The sequence below is a fragment of the Excalfactoria chinensis genome, chromosome 4 (genome assembly GCF_039878825.1).
Source record: "Excalfactoria chinensis isolate bCotChi1 chromosome 4, bCotChi1.hap2, whole genome shotgun sequence".
Lineage (NCBI taxonomy): Eukaryota > Metazoa > Chordata > Aves > Galliformes > Phasianidae > Excalfactoria > Excalfactoria chinensis.
This window is the reverse complement of record NC_092828.1, coordinates 75,221,938-75,247,386: the sequence shown is the minus strand read 5'-3', so window position 1 is coordinate 75,247,386 and position 25,449 is coordinate 75,221,938. Positions and strand designations below refer to the sequence as shown.

The following is a 25,449-nucleotide window of genomic DNA, read 5'->3' as shown; positions in this document are numbered from 1 at the left end:
TTCTGCAGTTTGCTCTGTGTTTTGCACATAGCATGGGATGCAAGCAGAATCATGGGCTTGCTGCGGGCAATCTGTGATGGGCTAGGACTAGATGATCCTAGGGGTCTTTTCCAACCTTTATGATTCTATGACACCCCACACCTCTCTGCTGTATGAAGACCTGCTTTTCACTCCTTTGGGTTATTCTGCTTTCCTTTGGAAAGCACTTGAGCCGAGATCAGCTCATTATGTGTTGGGTGCCACATTCAGGTCAATTTGTGGACTTGAGAAATCCCATGTAAGAATGGACAATTCTGCTCACTGTGCATTAGCAGAGCATGGACTTGGACTTGGACCTCTTGCAAGCTCTCCCTGCTGCCACCCTACAAGAGCCTTGTCCTACAGGGAGGATTTAATGCCTCCTGCCCTGCAGATCCTCTTTACAGATGACATTTCAGTGGCTGGGTTGTCCAGAGATGTCTTCTCTGAGAAGCCGCCCTGGCAGGATGCAAAGCTCACTGTGATGTGGTAGTGTTTCTGAGTGTACGCTGCTTGTTACAAATTCAGATCTATGTGTTATTTCTGCTGCAGTACTGAGGTTATTTTGTTGCTTAGCAGGCAATTGGGAGACCTTTCTGATGGGGCTCACAGCTATGGAAGAGTAGGTCTGGTATGTGCACTCAGCAGTCCTCCCTCTCCCTCCCCTGCTCTCCGTGGATGGTGTTTCCAGATCTTATAGAAGCTAGGCAGGGCACAACTGTAGCTGTGCTTAAGGACAAGCAGTAAGGCAGTGACAAGTGCTTCAGCCTCAAAACTGACACCCACGATTCCTGTGCACTTATTTCCTGCTGCTTCACTTCTTTTTTTTTGTTCTTTCTTCTTCCCTGATGCTTGAGGTCTTTTGATAACCACTGCAAAAGCACTGCTCATACCTAAGGCAGCTATTCAGCTTTTGTGGTTTTATAATCACAAAGCATTTCTGTTTTCGGAAGAAAAACTGCCACGATGAACGTCAGCAGGGTTTCACAAGAGCAGCCCTGTACTTCAGCTGGTGCCAGTGGAGGGGCTTTGACCACCACTATCATTGTCATCCCTCTTGAACATTATCGCAGACAACACAGGAGCACCCAAATGGGAGGAAGGCAGCAGTAGAGGCTTTTGTGCTGTCTCCAAACCTGGTTGTGGTTGGGAGATGCCTAGCACTCTTATCCAGTCCTAATGTCCATTTATTACCCATGGGACCTGAAGTTTCAGTACATGTGATCTAGTTTTCCATGAAGCCCAGAGAGGAACAAAATTATCTATGCTCTCATTGCATTTTCCGGAGACACTAAAATGCTACTGCTGTGGGACCCCAAGGTTGAGCAAAGTTTGTTGCAGAAAGGGTCTGCTCAAGTATTACTTGGCATACTCATAAAAACAAGGACACCAGGTCCAAAGATCTCCATACATACTTTTAATATGACAAGGCAATTGCTAAGGGACCCTGTGATGCAAGACTGAAATACATCCAACGTTCTCCATTACCCCTCAAATTAAGGCATGTCTCTGGAAGAAAGCTTATCATGGGTGAACTGTTGTTTTGCCTTTGCTTTAGGCATCTTTCTCTTGCATTCGGTGTCTCCGTGCTCTCTGAAAGACTCAAGATGAAACTAAAAGCAGATCATCCGTCAAATTGCAGAGAAATTGCAGTTTGAGGCAAACTAATGCGTTTCCATAATCTCTTGCTCCAAGCACTTAAACACTCCATGGGCAGGAGTGGGCTCACCAAAGGTCTTATTACAAGGGACGGAGTGGCAACAGCATCACCTTGGCTTTGCGGCACATCTGTCTCCTGCAAAGTTTGGAGCCAAAGCAGAAGGCAGTTGAGGGAGGTCTATGGATGCGTAGAGAGTCTCTGGTAATGCTCTTGGCTTTGTCTCTTCAAAATCTTCTCCAACCGTGACGTAAATTGTTGCCATGTCCCTTACCACAGGGTTTTCCACGTGGGTATCCTCTGTGTTTGAGGCCTGGAGAAATACAGAGAAAACACCAAAGGTGCTGGAATTAGAAGGCAAGGAGTATTTTACCCAAGGACCTTTCAGACAAAGCCAGGTCCTACAAGAAACATGGCCTGCAGAGCAGCTGGGGTTGTCCTGTTCTCATGTCTCCTATTGAGGCTTCTTTGCCTTTTCCTCTGGGTTTTATTTCCCACAGGTGGAACCCTGCATGAGAGGAGTCCCTAGATGGCCCACATGGACCCCAAAGACATTCTGAACATAAATTCACAAGGCTGGCAATCAGGGAAGAGATCTGTCTTCGTATTTCTCTGCATGCAACCATCCTTCCTCGGTGCTGCTGTTAGTCAAAGCTGTCCTCAAGCTTCCCGTGTCCCTAAAACCAGCTTCTTTGGAAAGGAAGCAAAGGGGAACTGTGCAGCTGGGGGAAGGGCAGGAACTTCACAACTTACTCTTTTAGCACTGAATTAACTTCCTAATTTTATATACAGCAACCTGTTCCCGCAGCTCAGTGCATCATACCGAAGGCAGCAGTTAGCATTTACCCAAGGAGCTTTCAGAAGATGTTTCTATACCTGCTGCTGTGTAATGGTTCTCCTCTTCTTCCACACTGCGCCTGAAAGAGAGACTTTTAGTACCTGACAGACACACATGTACTGTGCCCTCTTCTACCCGAGCCCTGGGGACCCAGAGGTTCACTGTTGGCTATTTCTGTGGCTATTTTACCCAAGTACAAGTGAAATCTCCCACTTGGAAACTAATGCATTTCCTTCCGTCCTCAGGGGTGATGGTGCTGATGGAAGCCGTGGAGACCTGCACCTTGCAGGTTTATTTACAAGTGGGTATTGTCCCCAGCTGGAGTTTTAAGGTGTCTACAACAAAATCATCACAGCCACGCTCAGAAACTGCATTTCTGAGTCCATCAATTGTACCACCTTTATGAACTGGATGTGATGCTGTATCTCAGTTCTGGTCTCAGCACCAAAACATCTAAGTTCTGCAGAAAGCCACAACAAGTGCTTTAATTCTGCTTCGTTAAGCTGCATCAGAAACTTGGAACCCTTTAGGAATGGCAGGAGGGGCACATCAAAGGAGCTCTTAGGAAGGAATAGTTTTGGTGGGAAGAGTCCTCCACTGCCTTTATCCCCCAGGAACATCTCCAGAGGTGCAGCCTCAAAGGGAGAAATGCAGGAGCAGATCCACCTACCTCGCCACCATATGCAGGGGACCAGGAACAGCAGCAAGAGGCCGATAAGGGAGCAAACTCCAACTGTGTAGTAATGTGGGTTGTCTTGGTCCTTGGTGTCTGGTGTTTGGAACACAACACATGCTGTGAGTGCTTCCTAAAGGAATGCTTGGGTGGCAGATACCACAGCAGATATTATTTTCCTTGCTTTGTAAGTAGAGCGGCACCAAAATGGGAGAAGAATATTTGGCATATGTTTCACAGCCTCTGTGGCTGTTGATTTATCTGCAAGCACCCAATTAAACCCCACAATAAATGAATTTCCACAGGCACAGGACTCAGAGGCAGAGCTTCAGTTTCTGAGCCCATCTCTCCCTTCTGCAGCCATTCATTTCACATAAAGACAAGTCAATCAGCTGCACGAACAAGAAGCCTCAAGCTTCTAATTTAGCAGAACAGGGTGAGTTTCCTCCTATAAATAAACACCACAACCACCACCAATTGTGATACCCCTGAAAATCCTCCTTTTGCTGCAGTACTTCATCCCAATAGGAAGAGGGACCAAATTCCTGCCCATGCCTGATGCTCCCATGTCCAGGGAAGTGCAGGAGGAGTCTGTGCAGGCACATGGGCACTTACCTTCATCGGGAGGTACGGAGACAACACGCTGCTTGTGCACGGCCAGTGTGATCCGCCTGCTTTGCTTTTGCTGTTTGAAGACAATGCTGTACACCCCGCTGTCACTGAGCCGCAGGTCCCGCAGCAGCAGGGATGCATTCTCTGGGAAGACCTCAATGCGGCCCCGATACGGGGTATGAGGGAGAGATAGTGCAGAGCATTTCTTGGGAGCTCCCCAAGCATCCAGGGAGCAGTTCTGCACCGTGCAGGTGATGATCACTTGTGAGCTGTTCCCAAACTTCCACTCGATTGCCAATGGGAAGGGAAGGGAGCTGTTGACTCTGTAGGAGACGGGCAGGAGCACGGACTGCCCCACGGTGCCACTGACCGCATCCTGCGGGATTTCGATGTGTAGACCCAGGTTTTGCCCTGTAAGAACAGCAGGAGGCAGCTCAGCAGCCATTCAGCCCCAGTCTCAGCGCCCGGTGCTCGCTGCACCCCATCTCCCACCGCCCCTTGCCGAGCAGCCACGCGCCTAACGCCGGCCCTCGGCTTCACAGCCAGCCCGGCAGCGGCCGCAGCGTCCAGCGAGCCCCAGCCCCGACTCACCCAGCAGCAGCAGCAGGAGGGAGCCGAGGCCCCAGCAGCGCCGCCCGCGGCACATCTCCTGCGGCTGCCGTGCTGTCCTGGCCCCAGAGGAAGCCAGCGGCTCTGGCTCAGCCCCCTGCACCGTTTGGGTTCGCTGCGGGTGGGTGAGACCGGGCTCCTTCCTGTGCGTGTAAGTGCAGGGGGGAGGCCGCGGGTACTGTGTGTTTTGCGGGGGGAACCCCGGGTGCCAGGAGGATCCCAAGGCTGGGCAGATCCCAGTGGAAGAGGGCAGGAGCCCACGGGAACCTCTGGACATTCCTGTGCTGGGGCTGGAGCAGGAGCCGATGCTGCAGCTGGTGGCCGATACCGGGATTGTTGGTGCTGCCTACACAGACCCTGTGCCCTGCTTCAGCCTCAGAAGCTGCCCAACTCCTGCCCTGCACGTCAGCCCTGGGCCACAAGCCCAATGTGCTGCCACCACCCACATCAGGCCAGAAGCTTTGGGAAATGGCCTTCCACCTCTTTCTTTGCTGCTGGGACTGTTTCAGGTGATGCTGCAGCCTCACATCAGGCACCTGGGAGACAGTTCTGGTGGAGGAAGGGATGTTTATTTGCTCACAGGAGGGATTACTTAATGGTGAGGGAATGTGAGTAGGGAACTGGTTGCACACTGCAGGCAGAGACAGGTGTTTGGGTATTCCTGGGTTTCTCCAGCACAGGGTCTGGTGTCAGGGAAAACAGCACAAGGCAGTGCTGAGCACACTCATTCTGCCCGGGCACTGCTGTGTCCTGAGGCTTCAGCTCTGTCTGCTCCCACTCGCTGGCTCTCTTCTCCCCATCACCAGCCTCACGCTTCTCCAGGTTGGCTCTGCTGCTGGTGGCCACCCCGCAGGCACAGCAGGTGGAAGAGCAGCTGCAGGAGCAGCAGGATGAAGCAGTAGCAGGCTCCAAGGCTGTACCAAGGGATTCGTACAGCTGTGCCTGTGGAAGGAGAGAGGAGAAGCAGCAGCTGGAGACGGCCACCTCCCCCAGAGACATCTCTGCTGCCCCCAGGCTGTGCCAGGAGGGCAGGCATTCTGCAGGGGGAACTCAGGAGTAGTCTGTGCAGGCACATGGACACTTACCTTCATCAGGAGGTACCGGGAAAACAGGATGTACTGAGACAACAAGCTGCTTGTGCTTGGCCCGTGTGATCCGCCTGCTTTGGTTTTGCTCTTTGAAGACAATGCTGTACACCCCGCTGTCACTGAGCCGCAGGTCCCGCAGCAGCAGGGATGCATTCTCTGGGAAGACGTCAATGCGGCCCCGATACGGGATATGAGGGTAAGATCGTGCAGAGCATTTCTTGGGAGCTCCCCAAGCATCCAGGGAGCAGTTCTGCACCACGCAGATGATGATCACTTGTGAGCTGTTCCCAAACTTCCACACGTTTGCCAATGGGAAGGAAAGGGAGCTGTTGACTCTGTAGGAGACGGGCAGGAGCACGGACTGCCCCACGGTGCCACTGACCGCATCCTGCGGGATTTCGATGTGAAGACCCAGGTTTTGCCCTGTAAGAACAGCAGGAGGCAGCTCAGCAGCCATTCAGCCCCAGTCTCAGCGCCCGGTGCTCGCAGCACCCCATCTCCCACCGCCCCTTGCCGAGCAGCCACTCGCCTAACGCCGGCCCTCGGCTTCACAGCCAGCCCGGCAGCGGCCGCAGCCTCCAGCGAGCCCCAGCCCCGACTCACCCAGCAGCAGCAGCAGGAGGGAGCCGAGGCACCAGCAGCGTCGCCCGCGGCACATCTCCTGCGGCTGCCGTGCTGTCCTGGCCCCAGAGGAAGCCAGCGGCTCTGGCTCAGCCCCCTGCACCGTTTGGGTTCGCTGCGGGTGGGTGGTACCGTGAGTACCAAGAACGGGGCTCCATGCTTTAAAGGAGTTGAAGAAAGCAAAGAAAACATAGAAAGCATAATGTACTGATAAATAGAAAATGGGAGTTAATGAGGATTTTTAGGTTTAGGAACTATAAATAACATCGTTCTCCATGAACAAATGAAAAACCCTCTCAGTAGTAAGAGAAAAACTTCCACCCTTTAGGCAGAGAGAAAGTCAGGTTGTCAATAACTACAAGGCAAAGACCCAGAAGTTTTCTCCAGAATGGTTGGTCTGAGATGCAAACCTGGAACCACCAGCTCTGTTTCAAAGCCAGTGGTATGGAAGTGAAAGAGAGAGGTTGGTCTGGAGTCCTGACCGTGTGGCTTTGCTGATCAGGACCGTAGGAGATGACCACCATCCTTTCTCCTTTTTCACTGCATGGATTTCTTCCATAATTCAGCCTGTGTAACAGATGAGGAACACGCATGGATATGGAAGGTGTCCTTGCCAAGGCAAGGGAGTTGGAAAATCTCTTGGACAATGGCAGCAATTTGCTGTGTCCAAGAGCTGGATATGCGGCATTGGGCTATGATTCTCACTTAGTTGGGTCACTCATCTGGGAAGGAAATGTGGAAAGTTGTGATGGGAGTCTTCAAAGCCGCAGCACTCACAGCTCAAAGAACAACCCTTCAGAAACAACCAGAAACTTCACACCCCTTCATACCTTCACGTAACCCAGCCCGTTGCTGGTCTGGGGACTTCCTTCTGCAATTCAGCTTGCACGTGATCTCCGTGGGTTTGGGGTATGCTCAGGTTAACGGGTCTCACCCCATCTTCACGGCTGCACTGCTTGGGTCAGTACTTTCCAACCACAGCCTGCAGATGCAGACTGTAGAATGACCTGCACTGTAAGACTCGTTACTGCATTGATGAGAAGCTCAGGAGAAGGAAAATGTTCTCTTCTTAATATGGCTGGTCACAGCCAGCCAAGAAGGGCTGAAGATCAGTGCTGAGGGTACGGTCAGGCCAGGAGGTGCTGGATGGGTAAGGATGAATCAGAGGTCTTCACTGGGGAGGCTGGAGGGCTTGTGCCAAAGAAGGCAGGTGAAAACGATGGTGACAGCAACATTTGCTTACAAGTATGCTTGCAGCGTTCAAATCATACAACAGTTGCAAGTGCAATCTCATTGTATCAAAATTCATTCTGAAAAGTAAAGTAGGAAAAACTCACGTGCAACCTCTGTCCATCCGATCTGCTGCAGACTTGGTGATGCAAAGCCTTGTTTGGGCCTTCGGGCTGTGTTTGGGCAGCTCAGCCAGTGCAGCACCTGAGCTTTTCCAAATGAGCCAAACTGGAAGTCCTCAAAGGCTCAGACACACATAATCTGTTAAGATATTGTGTTGAATTGAATTCTTCCCTCCCTAAACCTTTGCAGGAAGATAACTTAGCCCTTTCTTGTGTATCTCTGAACAAAAAGCATCAGTATTGGTTTCACGCGTACTTCACATTAACGTGCAGATGAAATCATTTTTCCAGGTATTTAAGAACATAACGAAAACGGCGTCAGGAAATGAGAATATTTAGTTTCTGAGCAGAAATGAAGAAACAGATGGGTCAAATCCTGTTCACCGTGCTGCACCCAAGGGCTGTTTCTCACTTGGTGAACGTGGTGACAGTGCAAGCTCTGAGAGCTGAGCTTGGCCAATGTTAGGGTCGAGCAAAGCTTACATCTCCCTCTTGAGCAAAATGATGTTTTATCAGCCCATGCAAGGGCTTCACCTGCCCCAACAGCTTGGGGGGGAGCAGGAAACCTTGCCAGTGCAGCAGCCCATCTGCTCAAACACCTCACCCACCACAGGCAGCAGCTACTTCCTGTGATGAGATGTGGTGGGATAAGATGCGAAGCCCTCTGTGAGCAGCATCACAGCTGTCATCATGGTGATACTGACCACAGCCCGCTGAGAGCCCATGCTAACCACAGCACGCTCCTGCTTCAGCTTCCCCCCTCGTTAGGCTTGAGGTCAAGAACTGAAGGTCTGACTGCACACACTGTGCTGTGCACTGAGGACAGAGCAGAAAACCTGTCATCCTCTCCCACCTTCTGTATTTCTGTCTCATCAGTAAATCTATGTACAGGCATTTGCTGCAAGCCATCACAATATGAAATTCAGACCATGCCCTGGTCAATAGAGCCACCTCTCACAGGCTTTCAGGGTTCCCCAAGAGCTCAGGGAAGACCTTACCACTCTGTACAGCTGCCTGAAAGGACGCTGTAATGAGGAGGGGGTTGGCCTCTTCTCCTGGGTAACAGCAATAGGATGTGGTGGCCTCAAGTTGCACCAGGGGAGGTTCGGGTTGGATAACAGGAAGAGTTTCTTGCCAGAAGGAGCAGCGAGGCACTGGAACAGACTGCCAAAGGAGGTCAGAGTCACTGTGCTTGGAGGTGCTCAAGAAACATAGAGATGTGGCATTGAGTGCCACAGGTTAGTGAACATGGTGGGGATAGAGTGAGAGATGGACTAGATGATCTTAGAGGTCTTTTCCAACCTTAATGATTCTATGATTCTCTGACTTCATTCTTCTCACCTGCTTTTTCAGGTGTTGCAACCTGTGCTACTGATCAATATGTATTTTTTATTATATATTAAGAAACAGAGGGGGAATAAAAAGAAATTTACTTCAGAGATTTATCACTGCATCTAGAAGGTGAAGGGGAAACCGAATTTGACAGAGGAATAGGTACAAGTGTCTTGTGAGGTTGAAGTTTAGGGATAGGCTGGTATCGCTCGTCATGCAGAATTATCCCTTCCTTCCCCAAATGATTCCATTGAGCTTTTCTATCGTAAGCAACTACACCATGTTTCGCTTTACAATTAACTTGGGTTGTTAAAGGAGGAATGCCATGCTTTGTAGGTCAAAACAAATTCATTTTAGTTAACATTAGATCTATGCTTCCAATAGCAAACTGGGAACAGATATTTCCCATTGGCAGTGCACCCATAAATTAGAAGTAATTCCCCTGCCTAATGAGGTCTTCAGTGTTCTAACAGAGAAGGGTGAGAAGAGACACACAGCAGAACTTAACAGGTGCAAAGGGCCCACTGAAGAGAGACTACTCACACGCTTCCACAGAAAATCCATTCCGGTCTGCACGATCCCAATAGATCTGGTTTGAACTTAGCATTAAATTAAGATGATTGTTAACCGTAACATTTTCTTCAGTCTACTTAGCTGAAGGAGCCTCCTAAAATAGCTTCATATAACCGAGAAGGGGAAACAACAATGTAAATGTTTTTCAGACTAGTTGAGAATTTGAGCATGGCAAGTGCAGAAACAAAAGGCATTTTCCAGGGGCAGACCTTGGTTTCACTGAAGGACTGAAGACTCTTCAGAGCTGAATGATTCCAAGGGGACAAGACCCCACAAAGAGGACACAGGGCGGGGGCACTGCAGGGTAAAAAGAGGCATTAGAAGTGACCAGAAGGCAAACAGAGATAAATGAAGGCACATGCACAATGTGGGAACCTTCAGGTACACAAATTTAAGGAGAGCTGGCCCTTGGGAAACCGAACTGTGAGTCCTGAGACACAGATGGGCAGGAACTGAGGGACTCAGGGTAGATGTTGCCCTCCAGCAGCCAACTAATCAGCTCTATTTCCCCCCAGCCTATGCTTAGTTCAGATTCCTTCCTCCTCCCCACACCTGCAAAACCAACCCGTTTTCTCCTCGCTCATTCAGATCCCCCTTGTGCACCCTCACACCATCTCTGCGCCCTTCACCATCACCTTTAGTGCATCATGTCCTGCTGCTTCTTAAAAATATTCATTGTCTTGCAGATGTTTGGCCAGCAGTCCCCGGGCTTTTCAAGAGGAATGGATGTAGCACAGCAGAAGGGACAGAATCAGCACCAGCCCTAGAGCCGCAGGTGGGTATGACTTGACACTGAGTTTTGAACACTCATTTTCCATGCTGTTCCATGCATCTTCTGCCACCGTGTGGCCAATGCAAAGAATGAAAAGCCAAAGGCGATGCATTGATATACCCCTCTCAGATTTATTCCATTTTATCCAACTTATCAAGTTCATGATTGCTAAGCATAGACATCTTGTACTAAATGAATTACCAAGTGGTCAGGTCAACATCATCGCTTCATGTTTTACTTTTGGGAAATGTTTTAATAAACACGTTCAGGAGAGCCCTTGTGTAGTGGGAGGGAGAAGCAGTTCATCATTTATTGGCTGAAAGAACTGGTAAAGCTTGATTACAGAACTTGATCTGATACCATCACAGCAAACCACCTGTTCCATAACACAACAGATGTCCAGATCAGACAGACAGCAGCTGCCAAGAAGCCCTGCTTCTACAAATAAAGCCTCGAGGATCACGAGATGCTTAGAAACAACTCAGCCCACTTGGGAAGTGAAGAAGAGACAGAGCACATGATTAAACAAAGCTCTCTCCCTATTTTCTTATGAAATGGCTAAATGGAATTGAACAGCACCTATGAGGAAATGTGTTTCTGCTACATTCATGGTGAAAAATTCCCACCCCCCCAAAACACATTACAGTCACCTCAAGGAGTGTGCTGGCTTGGAAATGGCTCAAAGAGGAGTATGGTGGCTGAAGACCACAACTCTTGGCAGCTCCACACTGCTCAGTGAGAGGCAGAGCTACGATCACCACGTTCCTCATTAGAAAGGCACCTGTATCACTACAATTATCAGTATATTTTGAGTCAGTTCTCCCTTGTGCCGGCCATAGCCCTGCACTCTCCAGCTCAGAGTAGTGGCAGATTTTTGGCTTGAGGCTGATAAAAATGGGAAGTAAAGCTTATTTCAGCAGCTACGGGGTGAGTCCCACATTAACCCAAGTGCTTTGACTCTAGGGGGAACAAAGAGACAAAAGGAGTTCAGAAATCTCTGACACATCCTGAAATACTGATCAGGCTCCTTTGTCCCCCTCCCAGGGTCAATTAACACAGAGATGGTTTTGTCATGACCTCTCCCCAACACGCTCCAGGTCATAGCTTCACCCAGAAGAACACAGAATGGAACGACCCTGGAGCATGTGAGATGGGTTATATGAGGAGCACATGTAACTGCAGGGATTTGCTACTTCCATGTGGTTAATGAAGACCTGCAAGGCTTCACACTTAAGCTATGCTGGTGTAGCGGGCATCTATGGAGAACCATTAGACCAAATATTCGGTAAAGAAACAATAGAAGTAACATATGCTGCAGGGTGCTTGAGGAACCCACTCGCTCAGCCTGGAGGAAACCTTAAGAACCTGCCTATGTCTCAGGCTGTTCACAAGCCTTGGGAGATACACCTGACAGAAGCCAGCCTGCTTCAAGCTTGCTGCCATTGCTCATATTTCACTTCTTTATGTATCCTCCAATACACACAGCTTCCCATCAGCCTTCACTCTGAAACCTTTTCAACTGCTGATGGAGTAATGGCTCATTGCAAATGACAGCGTTAAGTTAGCTCAGTCCACAGGAGCAGCAGCTCTTAAGAGTGCTTCCTAACATTAAGATGTAATATTTAGATTAAACAAAGGCAGCAGGTTTGGCATCTGCACCCCATTTATACCTTAGGCATAACAGCAACTTCCTCGTACAGGAAAGCCAGAAGTGAATAGGACCATATTTTAGGGTCCAGTCAGAGCAGAGCAAATACCTCTCAAACATATGGAAGAATTAAAAATAAAACCTAAAAAGAGATTTCCACCATGGCTGTTCAATGTGCCACTGTATAAATTTACCTTCTTGCTATCAAGAGTTGAAATTTTATCCGTGTTCATTACCTTCGTATGCAGGAAAATCTGGTGGAAAGAAAAAGTCAGCTTCATCCAGCGGCCAGCATAAAGATGCCCCAATAAAATTCCTTCTTCAAGAAAGCCAGAAGAGTAGGCAGAGTGGGAAATGTGTCAAACACTGCAGCTGATGAGCCTTCATCCTCGACTGAAGTGTGGTGTAACAGGCAGACACATCACTAGTTCAGCATTACATTACTGAAGGAAATGTGAGGAGAAGCATGCTCATCCAAAGCCATCTCTCCTTTCCAGTCTGCAGATCTATCTCACTACTTTCCCCTTTCTGTCTACTCTAAACCTTTAGAGATACTTTAGCTATATGAGCCTGGCTTTCCAGGCCAACTCTCAGGCAGCATTGCTTGTCCCAGAGCCTATCAGATAGGGGTACACAGCTTGCTTAAGAGGAAAGAAGTCACATGTAACATGCCAACAGCCCTTATTTTAAGTAGTGGCACTTTCATCAAGTAGTGATTTCCTTTTTCTCTAGAAGGCATCTGGCCTGAGGTGAAACAAGATCCCCGATATATCCACTCTGCTCTGTTATGCCAATAAAACGAATACGGTAGCTGACAAAAAAAAAGGCCAAACAACAGGGAGAAACAGATTTCAGATCCTGAAGGCACTTGATTGGAGGAGCACTTCTCATAGTGTGATCAGCCCCAGTTCACCGGAGCTGAGACAAAGTGGCTGGCTGAAAAGACCAGGCTGAGTGCACAGACAGCAAGAGCTGACCAACGCGGCAGAACACAGTTCCATAAAGCTCCCATAACCTTTGGCTTCCACCTGCTCCCTCTCCCACACAGGCAGAGAGAACTGCTGAGAGAGGGTGGAGGTGTCTGAGGTATGTGCAACATGGTTGTGGTGACGCACCAGCACGGCGTGGAGCTCTGTCTGCCTCTCCACAGCAGATGGCCCAGGCTAAGCTTGCAGTCCCAGTAGGCGTGCGGTGTTGAGCACATCATCTCTTGTCAGGTAGCAGCCACACAGCTGGCGGTACCCCGTGAATGCTTCCCGCCCGTGCAGGACACGCCAGTTATCTATGAACAGTGCCTGCATGGGAAGAAGAAAAGCCAACAGAACAGGGGTGAGCACCACACTGAGCCAGGACCCTTTGATGTGACAGGTCCTGGAGATCCCTATCTGGAAGAGTAGGTAGGGATACACCACCATCTGTCTGGCCCTTCCTGTTCAACGCTGTCAGACACAGCACAAGACTACAGGTAGATTTCAGATGTTATCTAGTACATATGTTGCACCTGATGCCAGCAGCTCTGCCGCTAACCATAGCATAAAACAACATCTAGCAATGTACTTTTGGGTTATTTATTTCATTTTTTTGCCACATAGGTTGTGTTGTAGTTCACCAACAACAGAAAGTGGCCATTGTCAGCTTCTAAGGCCATTTTCCCAGACATCATTGATAACAGAGAAGTGCTGGGGCTTTTGATATGAATGCTTTTGCTTCACTTTCATTTCTGGTGCCCTGGGCCCACACTGAATCTAGACCCTGCAGCAATAAAAACTTTCAAGCAGGCACAGCTGGTAGATGAAGCCATACCCTGTAACACCTCTAAGTCTACAACTGCAGCTCTAGTCTTTCTAAAACTGCATCCAGCATCATCAGCCTTTCCAACTCAGGGCAGAGCTTTTATTCCCTTAACGCCAAGATGCCCTAAGGCATTTCTGGGACACTGAGGACATTCTCAACTCTCTTGTGATTTGCCAGCAGTGCTAGGATTCAAATATAACCTCAAAACAGAAGTAAATTTGGCCTCCCACATGTGCTCTTCATGCTTCCATTAAAAGATTTTCTGCTTCTGGAAGAAGTCCGAGGCTGAGCACCAATTGCTCCCAGCCTTCCTGCCTCTGAAGGTCCTCATTCAGTGACTGGAAACATCTTTCTCCTCTCCCCTACTCAGGGCTAGCTTTCCTGAGGCTGTGTTTGAATTAATTACTTCTGCCTTGCCTGGAAGCTAATGTTCTTTCACAACAGTAAGAATATATATACAGTAGCAGCCAGTACTAGAATACAAAGCACATGAAAACAGCTGTAAAGAGCTGCAGTACAAGGAGTGAAGCATTAACTTAAGGCAGAAGGCCTGCATATCCATAGGGACACCCTACTCCCCTACCTGTATCAAACACATGAGCCTCTAACTCCAAAGTCCTACCTTGCCTGGCTTCAGTTTGACCCACAGTTCATTTTCTGGTCTCCTGAGCTCAGTGGTGAGTGTGCGATGAGCAGTGTACCAGCGATTCACAACATCGTAAGGCACAGTGTTGATGACTGCACGGTCATAGTTATTGTATCTAGAAGTAAGGAGGAGAAAAGATCACTTGTGTGGAACCACGAGCACAGTGTAGCCACATGTTTCTAGAGGGAAGCTCAGGAGCCATAAGATTAGTCAGTATTAAAGGAGGCAACAGTGATGAGTACAGAGGTTATGCGGCCAACTTCAAAAGAGCAGCAGTGCTTCTTACACTTCCTTGAGAACATCACTGCAAAGCCCAAAAAGGAAATGCATGGTGTTTTTGTGGTTATTCCCACCCCTCCCCAAAACATGCTTTCCTTTGAAGCTGTTGTCTGGCAAAATCACTGCAGTCTGCCCAACCCAATCATCATTTCTCATGTTACCTGATCAGGTAAAGCTCATTGTTCCAGGGATAGACGTTGAGGACTGGCCCGACTCCGATCATGTGGTTGTGACAATCTCCCACATTCTCGATGTACTCATGCTTCAGTGGCACCTTACTTAGCAGCTCAAACTGATCGGGGGCTTGCCGGAGAACCTGCTCCGCTGCATAGAAGCCATCCACCAGCAGTGTACGCCCACCTGTCCCCTCGTGCTTGAGGCAGTGAAACACCTGGATGCTGCATGGGTGAGAGCACAAGGGGAAAGACCTCAGTTACCTGTCCCATCAAGAAAATGTACTCCCTGTGGACTCAGACAAATGCAGATAGATGCAATACCTCTCTGTACTGGTACTACTGACAAGACTCTCACAACATTTTATTTCATTAAGACCTGACAGGGAATGGAGACGGCCCAGCAAGAAGCAGCTCTACTTGCTGTATCTTCAACTCTCATATATTTTGCTTTCCAAAAAGAGGGATACAGACTACGCAGTTTCCTAAGCCAAAAGACATGAGGTTGGGAAACTTCAAGTGACACCACCTGATCAGGCATGTGCCACCCAAGGACCATTCAGGCAGTAGGATGCAGAGGTTCAAAAACAAAACTGACTTCACTACAATAACTCAGAACAAGAGGGCAGTTAAAGACATGCTGGTGGTACTACACTCTTATACGAGTGCACATGCATCTTGGTCTCCCACAGCTAGTCAAGACAAGCCATATGACAATATGTCAGAAACCCCTTGGGAAGCCTGGAGCAGAGTCCTAGAATGAGAAGCTTCCACATGAGGATATCCCCCTCCCTAGCAGGAAGCTGACTAATTCAGCTGAACAGCTTTTGCTCTTATGCTTCTCTGAAGTTTCTTTCTTCCCCTTCATCCAGGTCATAGCTAGTATTATTAGGGACAGCTAGGAGCTGCCTTGAGTCACATACTGTCAGTTTTCATGGTATGTCAGCCTGACTTATCAGAAAGTCAAATGTAACCTTTCAGGGCAGTCTTTATCTCCTGATCTTCCTTTGAGGCCTCTTAACCCCACCCCACAGCGAATGATTTGGCAGATGCTCCTAGCTACAGCCTCACCAGTACCCTTTTCACCTGGACTTTAATTGTCCCTTACATCAACAGAAGGATCAGAATAATTACAGCAAATCAGTCCACAAGTGCAGGAGCACAGGTTGCCCAACCCCTTGTGGCTCTGTGCTTTCAAGGCAACAGCTTTCCCCTGCAGCTCAGGGCACTAAGTTCTTCACTGCCTGGTAAGTCAGATAATACTGCACATCCTCCTGTGTCTTGGGGATTTTCTCTCCTCTACCATTTGTAGTAATTTAACTTGAGACTTGTTATATTGGGATGATTTTACCCAATGCAGTGGGGAAAGCAGATATTCAAATAAACATGTCTTTCTTGAAAAACACCTCACTTCCTTTAGAAACAGGTCAAAGACAGTTTAAAGTATTTAAACCATTTCAGAATAAGCTTCCAACAGTCTGAGAAAGGATTTCTGGCAGAGATATGTGCTCAGGAAAGCCAGAAATTCATGTTTTACCTGCACTGCTACAGTTTGTAAGCATTAATAGTTAGCCCACTAGCCTAGCCCACACTGCTGTGGCTTGATATGTTTCATTTTGCTGCAGACTAGAATATACCTATCCAAAAGAAAGGTACAGAAAGAGCTAATGAACTCTGCAGTTCTCACCATAAGCAGTTCAACTGCAGTACAATTGTAGGCTGAAGCTCTGATTACTAACTAATTTTTATTTGATTTTTGGGGAGACTCTGTGAGCTCTTAGAGCACATCAAGCAAGCAGGTAACCACACAAGCTATGAAAGCACATGGGTTCTACAGTCAGCTGTTCAGTGGAAACCAAGTAAGCCAACCTGATACACATGGCAGGATTTAAGTTTTACACATAAATACTTCTAGCTACACAGTTTCCAGTGTGCTCTGTCAGCCCTCCTGACACCTAGCTGCTTCAGAACAAATGCTGCCACCCAAAAACCTGGAGCTAGGTTGAGCACAGGCAAGCCGGGTGCCTCCTGGGTAGCACCACTTTTCTTGCTTTAAGTGAGCTGCTCTGAAATCCACATTCAGCCAGAGCACCTCACACAACATGGTCTTTATCTGTTTTACCAGCTCTACCTAACATAACGTTCCCACCCCACTGCTCAGGAACTATTTAGGAACAGCTTCACCAGGAAGAGCTAAAACCTACTCTAAAGCGGGAGACTTGGACAAGATGACTTCTGGCCTCTTGTAGCCCTACTTCCAGACAAAGTCACAATTAAGCCTTCTGCACTTCAGCGTGAACTACGATCAGGGCTGCTGCCTTTCCTTCTCCAAGCACAGCACTTGCAGCCCATAGGCCATACTGGAAAAGCAGTTTGCAGACTTGCACTTGGGAAATGTTACAGCTACGAACTTTTTTCCTTTTGTGTTTAAAGCACAGACAGGTGTAAAATTTGGAGGGCTACATAAACTCTTCCTACAGGGATACACTACTGCCAAAATACAAATCCCAACCAGTCTGAAGCACAGCATCTGCAAAGGGCAGACATGAGGACAGCACACACCTCTGGTGCCACTCATGCAGTTGGGAAGAGCAGAAGCAGATAGTGCAGGCTGTGCCAAGACAGGCTGCTCCCTTCTTCCCCAGAGGCTACCACTAAGAGAGCTCTGCCAGTGAAACACAGTGCTGATGTGGACAAGGAAGGCTTGCTCCAGGATTTAACTGAAGCAAACTTCTGTAGCAACTTTGTAGAACTACAAAGACTACTAAAACCTCCTTCATTGCCTGCATTCTGGAAGACCTGGGAGTTTCAAGCACAGAGCATCTACAGACTACCTCACTTCAAAGGAATCAAGCAGGATCCAGAATTACTGTTTAACTAGTGCCACTACAGCACATCAACAGTACTGGAAACAATCAAGTCTAAACTGCATCACCATGAATCACTCCTGCCTTCTCTGCTGAGTGTCTGTGAACCAGCGACAACACATACCCGCAGGGCTCCTGGAAGTAGGTTGTGTCAGTGTGCCGATCCAGAGCCAGTTTTGTGTAGGCAGTGTCACCCCGGGAGAAATCAGAGGTGAAGTACCACATTCTGCCATAGATGGTCTCCCTGCAAAAGAGGTGGGCAGTTATCACCAAGTGCTGCAGGGATCTGTTGTAAAACAGATCCACTCTTGTACTTAGAGGTCACCCTCATCCATCTCACATAGAGCGCAAGCCTTGCTTCTCCTCCACAAATACATATCTTCCTTTTACTCCAAAGTCCCAGCCAAAACAGGGAAAGACTGAGCAACATCAGAAATCAATAAAGCACAGCTAGCCTTTGTTTATACCCACTGTGGGCACAATTCCCTTTCTTGTTCTTAAGATCTGGAGTTTTCACTGACCTCTCCCTGCAATGTGCATAGCAGAGTTTAGAGAAGGCAAGGACCCAGGAGACACAAACAATACTCAAGGGATACAGGGAGAGGGTAAGGATCTGGAGGAAAACATGGGATGGATATTCATCAGAGCCCTTAATTTCTATTTAGAGTGGCTATTCATCAACAGAAATAGGAATCCCTCCTCTCCTAATGGCCAAGGCAAGTTAAGTTGTTTCTGCAGCTTGGATAAAACTTGAAACTCAAACCCAGGCTTGCCATGTTGTTGGTGTGTTTTAAACAAACACAGAAGAAATATTTTCCAGTATTTTTCTTTAGCAAGAGCTAATAATTGTTTTTGATCTCCCTTGGCTCCCAGGGCCAGGGCTGCCCTCTTAACCTTTCAAGTCACAACAGGAAATCTCTCTCCTTGCAAAGCTCAAGTCTTCCCAGACGGGCTACTTCCTTCAGTTACTCCTCTCTGTGCACAGTCCCACTGTCACAAAAGTCACTGTATGATCCTAAGGCAGCTCTAACCTAGTAACCCCCTGGCCTGGCTTCCCCCCAAAAAGGAGCCAGATCCCACTGTGCAATACTCCATCTCTGTCTATGTGGTCAGAGACTGCAGAAGACCCAGATCCTTTGTGTGCAGAACATGCAACACTGCACAATACAAGCGTATCGCCTTTCCATACAAAAAAGAAATAACAGCCTATCATCCACAGTTCTACAAAGCTGACTGCAGCTTCCTGGGGAACTACTAGTTACCTGATTAAACTGATCCTTTCTGCTAAGATTTGTGTGTCCTCTTTGGTGGGAGTGACATTCTCAACAAAAGCAATCCCATACAGAAGGAAGTTCTGCAGGAACTCCTTCAGCCCCTCGTCTGTCTCCAGGAAACTCCGGCAGTCAACAGAGGGGACCTGGGCTTGGCGGTAGATTTCTGCATTCCAGAGGATCCGTGGGTGCATGACCTGCTGCTTCTGCCCCTCGTAGCTGTTCTTCACCAGCCACTGCAGCCCGTACCGTGTAACATGTCCATCTGGCCCTGTGACACATGAGGAGGGTCAGTCATTGCAATGAACAGCCTGAAATCACAGCCAGTGCAACCATCAATCCTAGGCCAGTCCTCATCCTTGTAACTTTGCTTAACAACATAATATTTTGGCTAGTATCAAGAAGAAAACTAATATCCAGTTTAGGCCTTAAGTACTAGAAGTATTGTCAGCAAATCCAAACTCAGATCCAAGTGTTTCTACTTCAGTAGTTTTGCTCTCTAGTGACAGGACTCCGTAGAAGAGTAAAACACTGATGACTAGAACATAAATGAAGGTACCATAGATGAAAGCAAATTGCAGCACAGGAAGAAAGCAGCAGGGAACCATAGGAGAAAGGACACAAGATAGGAATTCTGATAAGGAACATCAGTACAAATAAAACAGAGTAAAGCAAAAGTCAACCAGTTCTTGATATGTTCACTATCTACACTGCTGCCACGTTCCTGCAAACCAATAAACTACACAGATGCTGGAGATGCACACACCTATAATCAAGAGGAACGAGAGAGAATGTAAGGAGGGAAAAAACAGACATAAATAAGACTGAGTTGTGTTTACAAAAACAGCCCTACTCAGAACAGCAGTGTTTAAAATCTGCTTACAGCTAAGCCTCCTTCCAAAACAGCTCCTGATTTAGAGATAAGGTTTTCTGAGAGGGGACAGACTTAAAAGTGGGATCTGCCAGCCAGCCTCACTCCAACCAGGGCTGCTCCTTGACAGACAGGGTGCAGGAGCTTTGGTACTCACACGTGAGGAATAGCGTGGTCTCATCCACTCGGACAGCCTTGGGCTTGATGCCTAGGTCCACACTAGCTGTGTCCAAGCTGCGCTGGTTCGTCTTGGCGTTGTAGCAGGAAGCTGAGCGGCAGTGGTCCCGCAGCCAGACGAAGTCAAAGCGCATCAAGGTGTCTGCATACCTGAGCTCTGCCAAGAGTAACGGGCACAGAAGATGCATTGGTGTGAACAGTGAGGAAAAAAAAACAAAACAAAACACAAAGAGCCTACAGGTTATGATCCACTTATAGGAGATGCAGAGTCTGGGAGACTTGCACCTGTTTGTACAAATTAGCTTGTCACATGATGACCAGGCACAAGATCCCAAGTGAAGAGCATCACTAGCAGTGATTTCGCCATGGTCTCCTGTCTTACTATGTCCACAATCAGTCTCATTCTGCAACAGGAAGTGATATGATTAACAAACACATCTATCTTCTATCTTTAATGAGTAGTAAATTCAGAGGTACCCAGCAGCTGCTGTATATAACAAGGCTCCCCGTACCCATCTAGCTGCAGACCCCATTGCACAAACACAGGTAAGAACCAGCCTAACATTCTAAACTTAACACACATTACAAACAACATCACAACCTCTAATTCCCACTTAACACTGAAGTCCTCACTTCATTGCTCCCTCCAGAGAAAGCTTAGGAATACCCAAATTCCTTTAGAGGGAAACCAGAGCTGGCGTAGGCAGCAGGGAGTCCTTTTTGATCAGCTTTGAAATCTAAGTAACCATGCAGTAAAACAATATCCTTTTTCAGAGGACCACTATGTTGGATAAAATATTAAGCAACTCCCTCTTGAGACAGGCTTACAAGAGACTCTAGAGTAGCAACACCTTCTAACCAGCCTCAGACAATGGCACAAGGTAGAGACTGGACAGCTGCAGGTGACAAAGACCACGGTGAAATGTGTCTCAATTACTAAATTGTGTCCAAAAAAAACAAAACACCCAAAAACAAAGAACAACCAAACAGACCAGATGACAAATTGACCTCAGGCTGCATTCATAACCAGTTTACTTCACACAAAGGTATGCATTCCTTGCTTTTCCTTCAGCATTCTCACAGGGAGGAATGACTTACATCAAAAAGGCTTGCTCATGCCATGCAGACACACGAACAAGTTGCCTACAAGCCTGCTCTAATCTACTCTGTTTCAGAGATCAGTGTTTTAAGGAAAACCTGCAAGTGAGGACAAGGCAGAGAGCTGGGACATGCACCAAACCAGCCATCCCACCTGCAAGACATAATGAACAACTGGCAGACAGGGCAATGCTCAGACACAAGGACAGCTCAGGAATCACTTACTTTTCGAGTTAGCACTGCCTCACTTATACAACACTTACTGCCAGCAGACAAACCTGCTCCACCCTGCTTTTGGGAATTCCCAAAGGGAACATAAAACGGCAATTCCAGCACACATCTCTCTAAAAAACAAGGGTTGTTTCAGAAGGGAATCACTGCTGGGGAAACAAACTTGGGAAAATCTTGCTTCTCTTCCCTCAGAAACCCAAAAGCAGGTTCAAAAGCACACACCTACCTAAATGATCACCGTGTAACTGCCAGGCACAGCTGATGGATTCTGGGGCAGTGTGATGCCAGCGAGTCACAGCAGTGGTGAAGGTCCTCCTGCCACAGGACAGCCCCAGCAAGTGACGTCTGGTATGTTGGCAAGGCACACTGAGCAGGCACGCCAGCCTCCGGCACCACATCCTGAACAGCCAGGAGAAGAAGGAGAATTAAGTTAGTCAGCTGTAATGTTGTTCTGGGTAAAAACATGTAGAGCACACAGTCTTCTCCATGAAATTGGGCACTGTACCCTTCTTAGGTCAGCTGCAGTGAATACTTCTGTAGATACCACTGCTACTGAAGACAGTGAAGACAGCAAGCAAAAACTCCTAAAACCCCTAAAAACTAAGTGTAATGGAAGCAGCAGGGAATTCAGCATTAGGACAGGTGATGAATTTTTAAAGCAAATAAGCTAATCCAATCACAGAGCATCAGTTGGAAACAGGAGGAGAAACAAGGGCATCTCGTTTATTTTGTGATCAACATAAACTCCAGCAGAAAATTGTCCTGAGGACAAGCAGATAAGATCCTGGGATCTGTCGGGCAAAGCACTTCCAGAAGAGACAAGCTGGGTGTTCAAAGCCCTTTAGAAAAGACTGGCAAAACCTTATCTGCAGCAAGTCTCGTCCTCTCTCTGGTCTTCCCCAGGCTGAATTCCTCCTTGCTGGACGGAGCTGTAATCATTGGGGAAGTGGAGAAAAGTGACCTTGGTTAGGAAAGCAAGTAATGGAGGAATCAACTAATTAGGTCGGTTCTAGAAAAAGTATGCAAAACAATGAGGAGGAAGAATTTTTACTGCCAAAGGACACAGCAAGCATGGAAGAGTAACCAGCCATAGTTAACCTTTGACCAGAGATGAGAAGGTGAATTCCACTTCAGGACACTGAATAAAAGCAAAATCCTTCAAGCTTTAAGACACGAAGCTGAAGTCACACTAAGCACCCTGTCATGTGTACATCAAGTTCTGGAGCTCAGGCCTAAACCCAGCAGAATTTTAACAATGCTTTGATCTGAAGCACATAGAAATGTAGTAACGCTGAACAAGACACAGGCACAGAAAGAATTTCTTATCCTGCTTTTCTGATTTGCCTTCATTTTCTTATCTGTAGAGTACAGACGTTGGTGCCTCAGCCGCCTAACCTGCTTCTCCACTTCATAGGTGACTTAGAGCAGAGATGGTAAAAGTTAATAAGAACAGTAAAATCAGCACAGAGGGGGATATTCCCAGAAAAATTGCTGAGTATGAGAAAAGCAGACTGACAATCCCAGGGACAAATAAAAAGCAGAAGCTGTTTTATCAAGATGATAATGCGGTTTGAGATTAAGATGCAAATCATTGAGTTGTATAAGGTGCTTGGCCTCAGCCTGTGTACCACTTACTGACAGTTCCAGAGCTGCAGAAAGACTGATTTCTGTGGCTGCTAATATGCAAAATGCCCTCCTCAGCAGGCTGCATGGAATCTGGCTGTCTTGCAAATCAGCTGGATTCAGGTTAGAAGCTCCATTGAACTCTGCACACTAGGCAGAGGAGTGCTGGCTGCTCCTTGCTTTCTGTCTGAGACCTGCAGACAGCGAGATCTCTGCTACCCGATCTTGTGCCCTGCAAAGCTCCTGGATCTCCTTCCAGATGCTGACTGAGCTGCAGCATCCTGAGAGTCTCCAGCACCTTCACTGCAGACAAACTGTGCAGCAGAAAGTCAGGTTCTGCAGAAATAGTCTGGTATTTCGTTGTGCCAATGCTAAGTTTTGGGAGAATGCTTTACAAACTCCCACCACTTTGTAAACTGAACATAGGGAAAGGAATGAGCCAAATTTGATAGACAATAACTAAGTGAAGGAAATCTGCGAGGACCTACAGAGAACCAGGAGTTACCAGTAATGGTTATTGGGTTTATATTGGGTTTATAAAGTTTAAAGAAATGAGTTAACTCACCAAACCAAGTGGTAGCACTCACGTTACTTTAAGGCTACGCTTTATGAAAGAAAGGTGACTCACTCCACTTTGGCTTTTGGAGCTCAAGAATATCCACTAACTGAAAGAGGATAATAATAATAAAAAAGCTTGTTTGCACACGCCTGATATCTCCTCGCACAGGACACAAAACTGATAGGAAAAGCTCATCCATAAATCCATTTAGAAAGCGGCCTCTGCCTGGGGCAGCTCCAGCTGTAGTTATCTCTTTCTGCACATGTTCTTTTTTATCTCTGTCTCCTTCCAGTATCAAAACTTACCAGAGAATAAACACAGGTAATGGTAAGTGACCCAGATACTTAATCTAATCACTGTGACCTCTTGCTGCTCTGCTGTTCTTTCTGAAAGCAGACACCACAAACAGCAGAGAGAACCCATAAATTAAACCTTTCTAAAAGGCATTAAAACTAAGAGGAGTCAAACACACACACACAAGAAATCGGTATCATTAGAGAGAATTTATGTTTTGTCTTTGAGCTTGTTTAACAAAAGCCAACAACACTTCTGGCTGGAATTAGTTATGTGGACAGCTAACTCTTTCCTATTTACCTCCCCACTTCTTTACATCCTTACGTTGCCTACACCACAAACACCTTACCCGGGTACCTGTGAAATGCAGCAGCTGCAAGATTCCAAGACCAGATTTCCCTTGACACTCGCAGAGAACAAGCAGGAGGAAGGAGAAGACGCTAAACTACCTTTCACATGAAGGCAAGTGGGCTTTGAGATAGGAGAGAGCTTCAAGTTCCAACTCTGCCCCTCCGCCATAGGGAGACAAGATCCTGTGCAGGCATTATACACAAAAACATCATTTAACTCGGCTTATTCACCAGCTGGTGGACTCTTGGATGAGAGATGGGAGCACACACAGAAGCCATGGCAGAGCTGTGATACAGCACAGGGCTGTGGGGAGAATAAGGACAAGAGAAACACAGTGAGAGCAGGAGGAAGGAAGAATGGGCCTCAGCTGTCCAGGAGGCTTCCCTCGGGGTATCTGATCACACAGACTGCCCCGAACCTTCAGTAGTTTCATCACTGCCAATGCAATAAGCGTCTGTAGTAACGAGCTGTGCTTTTTAAAGCTCTTTAGATAAAGAGCTACAACTCCACGTTGAACAAACAGACATACCGAGCTGGGAAACAAACAGCAACCAAACACTGATAGATCACACAGATCCGCAGGGAAATAAAGGAACCACACGAACCCACCGCCTTCAGCAGATCGCTTCTGGGAGCACAGCGGCCTGCAGGTGCCCAGCCTTTCATTCCCACCCTCTTCGGAAGACGCACCCAAACCCCACACGACCCCCTCCCGCCCGTTCCACAGCGAAGACCCTCGCAGAAAGGGCTCCATCCTGTTACCGAATCCCTTCACGTACCTCAGCCTTACCTGGGGGAGCGGCTCGGCCGGGCGGAGGCTGCGGGTTGTGCCTGCGGGGCTCCGGGCCGCACCCCGCTTTGGCCCCGCTGCAACGCCAACGGCGACGATAAATAGGTGGGAGGCCGAGGTGCAGAGCGCCGCACACCATAGAGTGCTAGGAAGACCTGAGAGCAAACAGCCTCCGGGCACAGAGAGGAGAGAGTTGTGATAGAGAGGCTCCCGCCATAGAGCGAGCCTGAAGCGCGGAGAGCGCCGCCGGTGGGGGCGGAGAGAACCACAGAGCGCCCCGCCGAGTGACCATAGAGAAGAGCGTCGCGTGATAGAGAGTCACCGCAGGGCTCTGATTGCGCACGCGCTGTGCTCCCAGTCGCTCGGGCGGTGCTGAGGTGTCGGGCTGCGGGTCGGGGTCGCGGCCGGCGGTGTGTGTGTGGGGGGGGAGGTGCGAGCTTTGTGGGGTAACAGCTGCAGATGGTGGGAGTGAGAAGCAACGGCTCGCGGACGGGGCGCTTAGGGATGTGCGAGGCAGCAGGCCGAGCCGGTCCGGCCGCTGGAGGGCCGCCTCGTCCCGCCGATGGCAGCCGCCGGGCCTGGATGTCACTGAATGGGGACAGCGGCGGTGGAGGCAGAGCCCTGCCCAGCAC

General features: G+C 48.2%; 3 protein-coding genes across 7 annotated transcripts; all 3 read right to left on the bottom strand.

Annotated features, from left to right (window-relative positions):
* Positions 1-1,620: 1,620 nt before the first annotated feature.
* Positions 1,621-4,684, bottom strand: LOC140251752 (uncharacterized). The gene is made up of 5 exons (XM_072335823.1): positions 4,390-4,684; positions 3,802-4,209; positions 3,184-3,282; positions 2,552-2,592; positions 1,621-1,988 (listed from the first exon to the last, which is right to left on the bottom strand). The coding sequence occupies exons 1-5, from the start codon at positions 4,682-4,684 to the stop codon at positions 1,785-1,787; spliced, it is 1,047 nt and encodes a 348-aa protein (XP_072191924.1). The 3' UTR covers positions 1,621-1,784.
* Positions 4,685-4,893: 209 nt separating this feature from the next.
* Positions 4,894-7,633, bottom strand: LOC140251902 (hepatic and glial cell adhesion molecule-like). 2 transcript variants are annotated; one of them, XM_072336082.1, is made up of 4 exons: positions 7,454-7,633; positions 6,099-6,275; positions 5,493-5,918; positions 4,894-5,349 (listed from the first exon to the last, which is right to left on the bottom strand). In XM_072336082.1, the coding sequence occupies exons 2-4, from the start codon at positions 6,151-6,153 to the stop codon at positions 5,216-5,218; spliced, it is 615 nt and encodes a 204-aa protein (XP_072192183.1). In that variant the 5' UTR covers positions 6,154-6,275; positions 7,454-7,633; the 3' UTR covers positions 4,894-5,215. The 2 variants fall into 2 exon arrangements, with proteins under 2 accessions (XP_072192183.1, XP_072192182.1); XM_072336081.1 differs by having other exon boundaries at positions 6,099-7,633.
* Positions 7,634-9,225: 1,592 nt separating this feature from the next.
* TMLHE (trimethyllysine hydroxylase, epsilon) lies at positions 9,226-25,073 on the bottom strand. Of its 4 annotated transcripts, none has more exons than XM_072336076.1 (9): positions 24,807-25,073; positions 22,062-22,129; positions 21,427-21,599; positions 19,852-20,028; positions 18,815-19,094; positions 17,677-17,796; positions 14,674-14,910; positions 14,210-14,348; positions 9,226-13,088 (listed from the first exon to the last, which is right to left on the bottom strand). In XM_072336076.1, the coding sequence occupies exons 1-9, from the start codon at positions 24,954-24,956 to the stop codon at positions 12,957-12,959; spliced, it is 1,476 nt and encodes a 491-aa protein (XP_072192177.1). In that variant the 5' UTR covers positions 24,957-25,073; the 3' UTR covers positions 9,226-12,956. The 4 variants fall into 4 exon arrangements, with proteins under 4 accessions (XP_072192177.1, XP_072192181.1, XP_072192179.1 ...); XM_072336080.1 differs by having other exon boundaries at positions 9,228-13,088; positions 24,818-24,938; XM_072336078.1 differs by lacking the exon at positions 22,062-22,129 and having other exon boundaries at positions 9,229-13,088; positions 24,807-24,937.
* Positions 25,074-25,449: the final 376 nt, after the last annotated feature.

Coding starts and splice junctions, on each gene's coding strand:
- LOC140251752 (XM_072335823.1), bottom strand. CDS start 4,684: ATGTCCAGAGGTTCCCGTGGGCTCCTGCCCTCTTCCACTGGGATCTGC. Junction 3,283..3,801: donor CTCCGTACCTCCCGATGAAG/GTAAGTGCCCAT, acceptor TCCAAACACCAG/ACACCAAGGACCAAGACAAC. Junction 1,989..2,551: donor GAACCATTACACAGCAGCAG/GTATAGAAACAT, acceptor GTATTTCTCCAG/GCCTCAAACACAGAGGATAC.
- LOC140251902 (XM_072336081.1), bottom strand. CDS start 6,153: ATGTGCCGCGGGCGACGCTGCTGGTGCCTCGGCTCCCTCCTGCTGCTG. Junction 5,919..6,098: donor CCTCCTGCTGCTGCTGCTGG/GTGAGTCGGGGC, acceptor CTGTTCTTACAG/GGCAAAACCTGGGTCTTCAC. Junction 5,350..5,492: donor CCCGGTACCTCCTGATGAAG/GTAAGTGTCCAT, acceptor CTCCTTCCACAG/GCACAGCTGTACGAATCCCT.
- TMLHE (XM_072336076.1), bottom strand. CDS start 24,956: ATGGTGTGCGGCGCTCTGCACCTCGGCCTCCCACCTATTTATCGTCGC. Junction 14,911..17,676: donor TACTTCCAGGAGCCCTGCGG/GTATGTGTTGTC, acceptor TCACCCATGCAG/CATCCAGGTGTTTCACTGCC. Junction 14,349..14,673: donor AATGAGCTTTACCTGATCAG/GTAACATGAGAA, acceptor CCTTACTTCTAG/ATACAATAACTATGACCGTG.